The sequence below is a fragment of the Pseudopipra pipra genome, chromosome 1, assembly GCF_036250125.1.
Source record: "Pseudopipra pipra isolate bDixPip1 chromosome 1, bDixPip1.hap1, whole genome shotgun sequence".
Lineage (NCBI taxonomy): Eukaryota > Metazoa > Chordata > Aves > Passeriformes > Pipridae > Pseudopipra > Pseudopipra pipra.
In genome coordinates, this window is record NC_087549.1 from 101166792 (window position 1) to 101179655 (window position 12864).

Sequence of the window (12864 nt, forward strand, 5' to 3'; positions counted from 1 at the left end):
ACATTTTAATGTTTTTATATTTAAGACACTTGGTAATTCATTAATCATGTTCTTAAAATGTTTTTGTCTATTTTAATATCTTATGAACCAACTCTGCTGTAACCTTCAGTTCTCAGATTTCCAGATTCCTATTCTACTACTAGAATGATATAATTTCTTCTAGTTCTGTTGAATGACCAGATGAATGACTGCAAACTCATCATTATTCTTGGATTCCTTGTTATTCAAGTCACTTCAGTGCACTTTCTCTATAGGCACAGTGCACTTTGGTGTGGGTTACCTTTTCAAACTGGTAAGAAAGCTGTAAGAGTTAAGCACCATGACTAGCTCAGACGGAATACTAAGAATGTCATTTGGACAGCTGATAGCGCTAAGGAAATGCAAGTATCTTATTACCCAACAGCCTATTACAGTTGTCCCACTATGGGTACTTTTTAGGGAGTATGCATTTGTTTGCAAGTGTAGAGGTACACGTGTGACAGGTTTGCAGGCAGTCACAGATGATGTGAAGCTCCTAGGAAGCTGATACATTAAGATGTCCTTGCATTGAGCAAGAGTAGCAGGAACAACTGCCCACACAATCTTTGTCTGTGTGTTGATTTGTAGCCTTCAGAATACTTATCTGTGAACATCACAAAAATATTCCCTGGGTTGTATGTGCTGAAAAAGCATAGAGAAAGAAAGACTATGTCTACTTTGTAGAGCTTAACCTCTAAATGTAAAAGGCAGATGAAAGTTGAAATGGGAAATGGAGGAACTGGCAGAGCAGATTAGTGACACTGTCAGAGTATGTTGTGGTTTAACACAGCAATTAAGCACCTTGCAGCTGCTCACTTGCACCCCTGCAGCAGGATGGGAGGAAGAACTGGAAAAGTGATAAAGCTCAAGGGTTGAGATAAAGACAGTTCAACGGGGAAAGCAAGAGCCGTGTACACAAGCAAAGAGAAACGAGGAATTAATTCACCGCTTTCCATGGTCAGGCAGGTATTTGGCAACCTGTAGAACAGCAAAGCTCCACCACATGTAACAGTTACTTGGGAAGAGAAACACCATCACTCCAAAAGTCCCCACTCTTCCATCTTCTTCTCCCACCTTTTACTGCTGAACATGACACCAGATGGTCTGGGTCATATGGGATATCCCTTTGATCAGTCAGAGTCAGCTGTCTCGGCTGTGTCCCCTCCCAGCTTCTTGTGCACCCCCAAGTCTCCTCACTGCTGAGGCAGCATGAGAAGCAGAAAAGACCTTGAGGCTGTGGCAAGCATTGCTCAGCAACAACTAAAACATCCCTGTGGGTTATCAACACTGTTTTCAGCACAAATCGCAAACATAGCCCCATACCAGCTACTCCGAAGAAAATCAACTCCACCCCTGACAAAACCAGAACAGAGTAAAACTGAGATTACTTGAATCCCAGTCCAGTAGTCTGTCACCTAAGACCTGAAGCTGTACTGCCTAACAGCAGGCACCAAAATAAGCTTTGTCACATCAGATTCTCCTGCTATTTTCAGAGCGAAATAGGCACACTCAGAGGGAGATTTGGCCTCCAGTATGTGACAACCCTCTCAAGGCAGCCATCACTCTTTGTTGTGCAAAGTGGGAGCTATCTCCCAAGTCTGCCCTTGGGAATACCAGTTGGGCATACCTCAAGACTAGTATATCCTTAAAACCTGACCAGCCCTTACACAAAAACACAGAAAAACACAGTTACAAACTTGAGAAGTATGAGTATGTTGATAATTAGCCAAGCAATAGTTTAACATATTCTTCACTCATTGTTACTTATGTTTTCTCACAACTGCTACAAACTGAAGGCAGGTAAAAGCTTCTAGCTCTTCCTTTTTGAGTGTGTGTGTGTTGTGTGTGTGCTTCTCCTCAGAATATATGTGGATTTTGGCTGGGTGATTTCTTTTCATCCATCCTGCTACTTAGAAACTCCATTAAATCACAAATACATTTCATGCATCCTTATGTATTGGTAGTAAAATGTTGTCTAATAAATTCTGATACAGTTGTGCCACCAGCATCAAAGAGAAGAAGTTAACCATAATACCAGGAAATCCTACCTTCCTGTATCGATTTCAGTTCAGCAATACTTCACAACACAAAGGCCCACACACCCACAAGACTCAGCACATGCCAGGGTAATTGATTTGGGCTCAAATATGAGGGTGCCCTCAAAAACCAGTAAATGGCTTTGTTCTCTTTCTCTTTTGTCCCTTAGAAAAACGAAGTCTCTCCCACTCTGGAAGATTTATTGAGCTCTTAAAGGAAGAATGGATGATTTATGCATGATAAGGTGGTTTTCCAAAGAATGTGGTTCATTCATTCATGTCAACAGAAATCTAAGATAAAATTACAGTATTAAATTATGCATACTTTAGATATACATTGTGTGCTATGAAATGTGTGTTAAAGTAAAGGGAACAGGTATTTTTTGTTCCGTGGGAACGGAAGTTGCACATCAATGTTTTTCCCAAAGATTTGGACATGTTTTGTCTGATATATCCACTGTATCTTTAGCTTTTTAAAATAAGTGGAATTCTTGTATCAGTTGATTTCTTAGCTTTATTATAGTACATAATGCAAATACTACTAGCACACAATTAATTACATCTCTGCCTAATTACACTTTGTAATTTTTCCCTGCAAGTATTTTACATGCAGAGCTGTACTGGCACATATGCTAATACATAACAAAAGACAACCATTACCTACATCCTTAGAGCCACATTGCAAATGTCTACAGTACTGCCTGTAGGGTTTTAGGTACCCATGGTAGCATTTAAACACCAGAGAGCAGGGAGCAATTCAAACCTGTTGCTGCCTTGGGCTGTGAACCCCTAAGTTCTTATGCAGTCAGAAGAGTGAAATAGCTACACCTACTCTCCTCTGACAGGTTGTACTCTCACACTGATGAACCAGAGCCACACCCTAAAACATCACAGGTGCTGCAGAGATGCTCTCACTGTGGTGACTTGTTAGCAATTGAATAGGAATTCTTAATGTAATGCATTTTCATGGAAATACTTCTCTTAGTTAAAGAGTTAAAGAGCTCATTTTTTCCACTTCGGTTAGGCAAGGTGCCAGGGGACGCTTCCAAGCAAAAGATGAAGGGTATACTATAAACTCGTTTTAATTGCATTATCATACGCACCTTAGGCCACAAAATAAAAATTCAAAATAAAATTACATTTGTTGTCTTCAGATAGCTCTACAGGGAGATCAAAAGGACAAAGGCCACATCCATTAACAACTAGTGTGGTGCAAAATGGGGAGTGAAGTACCTCCCACTGTAAGTGAAGAGCAGGTTTGAGACCACTTGATGAAACTGAATAGCCACAAGTCCATGGGGCCTGATGAGATGCTTCCCAGGGGCCTGAGGGAAGTGGCTGATGTTGTTGCCAAGCCACTCTCCACCATATATGAAAAATCCTGGCAGTCAGGTGAAGTCCTCAGTGACTGAAAAGAGGGAAACACTGCTCCTATTTTTAAAAAGGGGAGAAAGGAGGCTGGGTACATATCGGAGACCCTCATCCCTGTGGCTGGGAAGACTGGAGCAGATCCTCATGCAAGCAATGTTAAGCAGGTATGAGACAAAGAGTTGATCCAAGACAGCCAGCACAGCTTCACTAAGGGCAAATTGTTCCTGATCAATCTGGTGGCCTTCTATGATAGAGTGACTACAGTAGTTGACAAGGGAAGATTGTCATCTATTCAGACCTCTGTAAGGCCTTTGACCTGGTCCCACATGACATCATTATCTCCAAATTGGAGAGACATGGATTTGATTGATGGACTATTTGGTGGACAAATTGGCTGGATGGATGCAGACACAGAATTGTGGCTCTGTGTCCAGGTGGAGGCCAGTGAAGAGTGGTGTTCCTCAAGGCTCTATCTTGGGACTGGTGCTCTTTAATTTATCAGCGATGCAGGAAGTGGGATCAAGTGCACCCTCAGCAAGTTTGCAGATGACATGAAGCTGAGCAGTGCATTTGGCACAACAGATGGAAAGATGCCATCTAGGGGGACAAGCTTAAGAAGTGGGCCCATAGGAACCTCATAAAGTTCAGAAAGTACAAGTGCAAGGTGCTGCACCTGGGCCGGGGCAATCCTAGACATGAGTCCAGACTGGGAGAACAATCCACTGAGAGCAGCCCTGTGGAGAAGGACTTGGGGGTTTTCAAGGATGAAAAGCTGGACATGAGCAAACAGTGTGTGCTCGCCCAGACCAGTGGTATCTGGGGCTGCATCAAAAGAGGACCGGCCAGCAGGTCGAGGGAGGTGATTGTCGCTCTCTGCTCTTCCCTCGTGACACCCCACCTGGAGTGCTGCGTCCAGGTCTAGGTTCCTCAGCACAGGAAGGACATTCATTGACTGTAGAAACGAGTCCAAAGGAGGGCAACCAAGATGATTAGAGGGATGAAGCACTTCTCTTATGAGGAAAGGCTGAGAGATTTGGGGTTGTTCAGTATGGAGAAACAAAAGCTCTAGGGAGATCTCATTGCAGCCTTCCACTACTTTAAGGGGGCTTATAAAAGAGAGAGTGATGTTTTACATAGGGAGATAGTGATAGGACAAGGGGGAAATGGTTATAAACTAAGAAAGAAAATTTAGATTAGCTCTTACAAGAAATTCTTTATTGTGAGGGTGGTGAGGCATAGGAACAAGTGGCTCAGAGATGACATGGATGCCCCATCCCTGGAGGTGTCCAAGGCCTGGTTGGATGGGGCCCTGAGCAACATGTTCTAATGGGTGGTGTAATTGCCCATGGCAAGGGTGTTGGAACTAGATGATCCTTAAGGTCCCTTCCAACTATTCTATGCATAGGGGCATTTCCAGAGTGAAAGAGGTGCTAGCAATGCCCTGGTAAACCACACCGTGTCTTACAGGGCGAAGGCTGTTTTGGACTAGCTCTAGTATTGAAAGAACAAGGAAGTACTGAATGGCTGCACACATCAGCATTAATGAGACCTTAACTATAACTCACCCACTCTTCCAATGGAAGGGTTCTGGAATATGTAGTAAGAACTAATACAGTATAGAGAGTATATAGAGTATATATTTACTAATACAGTAAAGGGCTGCAGAAGTTGTGCCAGGATTTCTTGAGGACTCCTGAATCATCGTGTGTACAGGATCATGCAAAGACTCTTCCAATCTTTTCATGGTCTCATGAAAAGTCTATTCATAGCTGGCATGCAAACTTTTCCCTGTCACAAAATACCAAAAACATTTTGTGTCTTCTTTTGGCTGTTTGGTTGACTCAATGTTACCAGCTTTCCTTTCCTTCTGTCCTTTTTTTCCTCTCTCCATTTAACAGAATCCAACATTTCTTTAAGTAAATGATTGTATTTGGTATTTTTATCAGAATGATTTGCATCTGGAATTTGCAAAAATTAGCTCATACTGAAATGTGAGGCCAATGAAACTAAATCCTAGAGGGATATTGACTAAACACTGACTAAATATCCAAGATATCAAAAGTTGCAGAAAACAGAGCACAGAGAAAAACAATATAGATTTTAAAGTGCACCTGCTTTGCAAACAGAGTGCAATAGCTGCATGAGGTGAACACTGAGACCAAAGTTTTCCATCTGAGGTGATAAAATCTGGAATTTCCAGACTTGGAAACTACCTTCAGTCCAGTAATTATGTGGAAGAGGGGAGCCTTCAAAATAATTTGTATTGTCTGTGAATATTGCAGTTACAGCCTGAAAACCAAAGACTCAAAATGAGCAGCCAATTTCGATATTATGCTTAAGTTCCGTTACATCACTTACATCATGAGTTTAAATCATGATGTGTTTACACAAAGCTCCCATTCATGTCCATGATTTAGCAGTTACAGATACAGTTATTAAGGCATCGTTGCTATTATTTCAATTATTGTAATTAACATGGATTATCTCCTTGTTCTGGCATGTATAAAATCCTCCATGCACTGAGTGGTCCATGACTATTAAAAAAAAACAAAACCAAAAAACCCCCAAACCTCTAAGAGTCGCAGTGCTTCATGTTCCCTTCTGCCAGTGATCTTTAAACTCAGCTTATTTAATGTTTTCTCAGCTTATACTTGTCCCTGGAGGAAAGCCCCACTAAAAATAATTGTTTATAAATCTAGCGACAGATGTGAGGAATTTATCTCCTTACCACGGCAGGACACGCCTCGCCTATTCTCCAGATCGAGGATTAGCTGGCAGGCAGGAGGGACAGACATCGGGCTACGATGTTTTCTCACTGCCTCCCTTCAGGGTTTCGGCCGAGACAAAGGAGGAGAAGCAGTGAAAGAAAGCAGGTGCTGTGGGACGAGTGGGACACGACCCCGCACCGGGATGACTCCCCCGGGGCAGGAGCGGGCACGGGGCGCGCGCCGGAGAGCGGGGGCACCTCCCGCCCCTCCCCGCCCGTCACCCGCCGCGGCCTCAACACAACGGCACCGCCCCCGCCGCGCTCGGCGCGCGCCCTGGCCGGAAGCAGCCCCCTCCTTCCGGGACCGGCACCGGGTCCTCCCGCACGCGCCCCGCTACCCTGGGCCCCGCCGCCCCCCCATCAGCCTCCGCCAGCACTGCGCCTGCGCGCCCCGGCGCCTGACACCGCCCTCCCCGCGCGGGGCGGAGGCGGGCGGGGCCACGCCCGGTGACAACGCTCCAGCCCCTGCGGCGGCGGCGGCGCCCCCAGCCCGGCTCCGCCCCGCCCCACCAGGGCCCGCCCTCCGCCCCGGGCCGCGCGCGCCTCCGGCCGTGCGCGCGGGGGCGGCGCCAGGGCCTCACCTCGCGCGCCCTGCCCCTCCCTGCGCGCTCCTCCGGCGGGCAGCGGAGTGCGCGCGCCGCCGCCGCAGGTGAGCCGGGCCGAGCCGAGCCGGGGGCGCGCGGGCCAGCCCGGGGGGGGGGAGCGCGGGGATCCCGCACAGAACCCGCGCCGGGGGGCGCTACCGTGGGGGTTAGGGGGAGCTCCCGTGCGGGCGGGGGCTTCCGGCGGCTCCTTGCCCGCCGCTCTGCGCCGCCCGAGGGTCGGTGTCGAGGCGCGGCCGCCGCCCGTCCCCGGCGGTGTGCGCCTGCCGGCCCCGCCCGGGCATTGGGACAGGCGGGTGGGGGCCCGGCCGCCCGTCCCTGAAGGTTACGGACGCCGACCTTGGCGACCTCCGGCCGGGGCGCGGGGGGAGCGGGGCCCTGCCGCCTGTTGCGGGGTGGGTGCGGGTCCCGGGGCTGCGGCGGCGCCGCCCGTACCTGTGGAGGGCGGGGCGCGGTAGCGCCGGCACCCGAACAAAGGGGCCGCGCCCCGAGGCTGGCGGGGAAGGGGCCGCGGTGTTCATCCCCCGGCCGGGCTACGCCGAGCGATGACGGGTCCTGCTCTGGCCGGGTGCCGCAGACCCTGGTGTGTGTGTGTGAGTGTGTGTGCGCTGCGGTGCTAGGGTGAGTAAGAGCAGGGTTTCTGCAACGTGTAATTGCTGCTCCCTTTCGTGTGCTGCGCTTTTCTGTAGTTACCGGTGACTATAGCTTGTGGTTGCCTGCAACAAAAGGGAGAAGTACAAAGTGTGACTACTTAGTTCCCTAAATAAAAGAGCCTTTCGATGCTCACCTGTTTCGTTAGGTAAGCAATTTGGTGTTCGCTTTTGGGTTTCTTTTAAATAGAAGCTAATAGCTTCAGCTCCTTCGCCTTAATTGACTCTTTGAAATGAAATTGTAAAGTGGGCCATACATATCCCGAGAGTAACCTGGAGAGCAACTTTTGTGTACGATCCGTGTGTTTGTTTTGTAGCATCACAGAACTGTTCTAGCAGAAAGACTGCCGAAATGTTTATTTTCTGACGCCTAATGTTTTGTTTTAAGCTTGCATTCCGGTTCTTATTGGAAAGAGAATTGCATTCTGCTCTGCAAATCATTACACTTACACGAGTGGAAGAATACATACCTCTGCTGGCATTTTAGTGTCTGGCAATAGGTTATGGAGAGATCTGCACATAAAGATATCAGTCGTTCTTTGTCTTTTCCGCTGGAAGTTAAATTGAAAAGAGAGGAGCTCCTGGGAGAGGGGCTGCATTGACTGGGAGAAGAGACTGGTATTCTATTAGTTTTCAAGATAATTAGCAGTGATTGTAACTGGATTCTTAATAATTAATCATCTTCTTTTCAGCTGACTCACTAATTTCTTAGCTTACACCTCAATATTTAAATCCTGAGAAATTGCAAATATTCTTAATAGAATGAAGAACAACTGTTTGATACATTATCTCTGATGCAGATTATATCCTGCAGTCTGTGCTTGTGAGACAGCTTGTCAAACATTTTTTGTGGAAGCCTCCAAATGGTAGAAATTTTAGGAGTTGCCAGTGCTAGTGATGTTTACTGTTTTTTCTTTTCTGTATAAATAGGAAAATATGGTGTACTGTTGCACAAAAAGATCAAAAAAAGCCTTCAGTCCACTGCATGGACTCGTCTGTGAGGTTAAATAAGCTATGATGCTGAACAGTGAATGTACTCCTTTACTATTGTGAATTCCTTGATCTCAGTCTTCACTTTGTAGTGTTCTTCTGAATTTGAGGAAGGGAAAGATTATAAACATTTTAAAGTGAAGTATTTTGAGTTGCATGTACTTTGACCATGTTGAAATAATAGTCTTTATTTTTTTAGACCTTAAGGAGAGGATCTTTAGCCATGAAAGTGAAAACTGGAATGTCTCCTAGCTGTGCATTTGTTGTAATCTCTGTCACCTGTGGCTGTGTACTCTTTGGATAAATAATCCATAGAAATAGCAGGCTACTGGGGAGGAAGGATAGGAGTGGAGAAGTGGGGCAGGGAGAGGTGTGGCTGTGAGGATAAGGCAGTACTGGGTGAAGGCAATGGAGGAGGAAGACAAGACTCTTAAATAAGTGTGGTTGGAGACCTTGCAGTGGTCCATGTGTCTTCTGTATTCAGACTGACTTACACCTTCTGTAAGAACAGTTGTGTTCTTAATGTTCTTAACCTCAGTTAAGTCATGCACTGACAACCCATATTTACTTTTTCTAAGGGTCTACCATGAAACAGAGGCGTTATGTCTCAGATGAGCTTTTACTCCTGTTAAATTTCAAGTGTATGTGACTTGAAAGAAAATAATTGCTGAGGCAAAGGATGTTGCTGTCTTAGAAACTGATGTATGGCAGTCTCCGATACCAAAGGATAATGTAGGTACAGTGTATTATTACGTAAAAAGTTGTTTAGGAACTGCATTTAGCTATTTGACAACATCATGATTTTTGCTGCAGTTTTACAACTGAAGAAGAAATAATTATATGAGAAAAATCTTTTAACTTTGTGATTGGATTTGTTTGCTTTGCCACCCTAGCAAGTGCTGTAGGATATAGTGGGAATCAGTGGCTGATCACATGTGTTCTAGACAGGGAACTCCCCACCCCCTTGAGAGTGCTTACAGGCAACTTCTGGTAAACTTCTAATGGCTCTAACCTATTGAAATTACTTTGCTTCTAAATCGAGATGTATTTTATGTGAAGAAGGTAGTTCAGTAGGCTAGTGACAGCATTCTTGTGAACATATTGTAGCCTGTCAACATCACACATGCAGTTATGGGGCAAGTGTTTTTAGCCTCCTTTCTACCTTGTGAAGAATTGATGTGAGGAACCAAGCAAATAGAATAGTTAGTATTACTGTATGTCCACTAAATGTTCTGCAAAATGCTTTAAATTTTATGAATTACTAAGTAGGGAAGAAATGATTGTATGTTGTTAGTCTACTACAGTACTTAAAATCAGCTCTCAGAGTGGTTCTAGAATGTTATTGTTAAGTCTTACTGACTGCAGAATCTGAAATTGTTTATAGTCCTTGTGGATATAAAGAAATTAGAGCCACTTTAACTATAATAAATGTGCCTTGCAGACAGTACGGGGTGTTATTAAATCCTGTTTTCCTCCTACTCCTGCTTTCTTGACTGTTACGAATCAGAGTGAGCACCTAAAAAGGACTTATCTGTGGTTACAGCTGCTTGTTGAATCTCTTTGGTAGATGTGGATCCCACAGCCATCAGGTTAGGCTTATACTCTTGAGCCTTAGGAGCTCTTCTTAGGAGCTGAAAAAAAATCTGAAATTCCTACAGAAAAAACAGTGTTGGATTTAGAGGCAGGAACAAGTTGTAAAGAAACGTCTTATAGACTAAGTAACACTGCCTTAGAATAACCTGATGAGAAAATTCATTGCCTTTGCCTTTGTTTTGTTTAGGATTAGGTTTGTCTCTATCAAAATTCCCATCACCTTTGGGATAACAGGTTGGTAACACTGAAGTGTCCAGGCTGTGCATAGATGGGGGAAAAATGAAGAAAAGTGCATTAAAGAGGTTAGACAACACAGAGAGAAGATGTAATGAGAAAGACAGCTACTGTAGAGAATTCAAAGTAAGCTATGCTGTAATCAGTTTATAATGCTAATATGGAGAGGAGCCAAGAATGCAGAGAAGGTAGAACAAACAGGAGATGTAAAGTTGGTTGCATAGTAACTCTGTAATCCTTACTGGAATTGATAATAGTGAAATTGATGATGCTTATTTTGTGATATTGGCTCCTTAGTTCAAGTAATTACAATGTACACTGAATTCCTACCAATACAGTTCATTTAATGCATTGTATTTTTCTCTATAACAGTAAGTTTACTACATCATTTGACGCAAGAATGTGGGAATGTCAGGTGCAGTGGCCCACAAGGTTTCATTAAAAGTTGGCAGTAAATACACTGTATGACCAAGCAAGTATTTCTGCAAATTATGGAAAATGCGATGTATGAAGGAGCTTTGCACTTGTGCTTAGTAGATAGATAGCAGGGATCAGCCATGCATCCAGGCCTCGTTACCTGTTTCAGTTTACTCTCTCAAATGCTAACCTAATATCCTTCTGTGCTACTGTTAAACTTGATCTTTAACTCCGATCCTTGTCTCCAGGAGTCTGAGAATGCTCTATGTGTAACACTCACATACAGGCAGTCAGAAATGTTTCTGTCTAAACATTAGAGTGCAGTAAACATGGAAGTCTTACAAAAATGAAACTTCTGTAAAGAACGTAGAAAGGTAGCTATGTGTGTTCTAGTCCTTCTCTTTGCTAGTACTCCCATTCAGACAGTGCAGAGCAAAGCTAGCCTGTCATATCAAGACTGAAGCAGTGTAGTCCTGTTGGCACAGCTGTGCTGTCTCCTGTAAAGGTTTTTAATATGGAAGTAGTTAATTCCAGCAACACTTTCCCCAGTGGGATTTGTTTCAGACCTCAAAATAAAAGAAATTATACAGACAGGAAAACAGTGGCAATGTGACAAACTTCTGCAGGCATGCTGTGTCAGTCCCAAAACCCAGTCTTGATGGGTGAGGTCACACCATGAAAGATGTTTGAGTAGATGGACCCAAAGGTCCTACTCAAAGCAAAGCTGGTAGCAGCTGATCCCTAACCATCTCTCGCTGTTACCTGTAGAGATCAAAGTAAGCAAAATTAGTGAATTCAAGTGGTTATTATGTGGAAGAGCTATTTTGGGATGACACCATTAGATTGTAAAGTTCTTGCACACTTAAACACCTAAATTAATTCCACCTATGTAGTAAAGTGCAAATAAGCTTCGTTCCGATCCTCAGAACACTTGTATTTTAAGAAATAACACTGCACGCTCTTAACTGGTTTCTGCAAGATCAAAATTTGTATTTAATATCCAAATTTAGAATTCATTGCAATGCTTCAGTTACTGGTTCAGGTGCACCTTATTACAACTTGAATTCTCTGACTTTTTATAACTTCACATTTTTGAAGTTGTCACTTATTTGAAAATGAGTATGAAATTTGTTTTTCATTGATATAGTTCACATAGTGAAGTCAGTGATGCAGCACAGGTCTTTGTGAGTATGATTTGTTAAAGCATCTTTCCCCACTGCTTCAGATTGTGCTGATTCAGGCATGATAGATTTGAGATTCCAGTTCATTCATATGCACTGGACGTAAGGTGTATAATAAAACAGGAAAACTTAACCTAGAAAGAAAACCTTGCACTCATGACTCCCGTCTATATAGTCAGTCCAGGGTTCTCATTCAGAATTTAAGGAGCAGATGCATTAAGCTAAGTATCAGAAACTACTCTCTGTTCAGCAAGTTCACCATCTAAAATGTTATTAAGTGGTTAGTGTTGCAAGGAAGAAAATATAGCTACATGTAACTTTCATAATGTAACACCCGTGTATTCTGCAACATCTTGGAGTACCCCGTCTGAAGACACTCACTAAGTTAAAATGCATAAAATTCTAGTACTTGATTGTTTTTCCCTGTTTAATGAAGACTATGATATAAATAATAAAGCAAAATTAAGATGCTGATAAAGAACAAGAAAGCTGCCCATCTGAATTATTAACTTGGTTTGCATCAGTAGTCGTTTTAGTGTATAGTGTAACATAAAGGACTGCTTTTAGAAAAATAATTGAAGAAATACAGATGTATTTCCTTCAGAAATATTAAAGAGAATTAACCAAGTGTTTTTTCCAGGTGCAGCACTTTTTCTGGGAAAAACTTGTCTCAGCCGTGATTGTGTAACAATAGTTAAACAGGAGCTGTTGCTGCCATTTGGACTTAAAGAAGTTAAATTCCAAATCTTAATCCAAGCTATGTCTCTGTCCTCTTTCTTACATCTTGTTTGGATAATAACTTGGATTTCAAGTCATGATTTCAGCTTCTGCTGTGAGGGGAAAATACTCACTTTTGACCAATATAAATTGCATATCTTAAATATCTCTGTGCTTTGTTAAGAAATCCCATTACAGGCATTGCCAACTGGTTTTTCCTGTGTTCAGAGTGTGGGAGGTTATAGTTTTTAGATTGGTGGTGTTCAAGAGACCAGTAACTGATCTACA

General features: G+C 43.7%; 2 protein-coding genes and 1 long non-coding RNA gene across 17 annotated transcripts in view; 2 read left to right on the plus strand and 1 right to left on the minus strand.

The window, feature by feature from the left end:
* LOC135420491 (mediator of RNA polymerase II transcription subunit 1-like) overlaps positions 1-6597 on the minus strand; it is a 33704-nt gene extending 27107 nt beyond the window's left edge. For all 12 annotated transcript variants that reach the window (XM_064668097.1, XM_064668107.1, XM_064668090.1 and 9 more), the window contains exon 1: positions 6154-6597. In XM_064668097.1, the coding sequence (XP_064524167.1) occupies positions 6154-6220 (67 nt within the window). In that variant the 5' untranslated portion in view covers positions 6221-6597. The remainder of the gene's footprint in view (positions 1-6153) is intronic.
* On the plus strand, positions 652-3490 carry LOC135420574 (uncharacterized). Its single transcript, XR_010433608.1, has 2 exons — positions 652-1818; positions 2225-3490. It is a non-coding gene; the product is annotated as an uncharacterized LOC135420574 (long non-coding RNA).
* Positions 6598-6713: 116 nt separating the features above from the next.
* The window catches only part of RALA (RAS like proto-oncogene A), a 31531-nt gene continuing 25380 nt past the window's right edge, over positions 6714-12864 (plus strand). For 2 of the 4 annotated variants that reach the window (XM_064668175.1, XM_064668185.1), the window contains exon 1: positions 6729-6841. The gene's annotated coding sequence lies outside the window, so the exon portion shown is untranslated. Of the gene's footprint in view, positions 6842-7396; positions 7416-12864 lie in introns of those variants that run through there. The other 2 variants (XM_064668193.1, XM_064668203.1) reach the window with 2 other exon arrangements.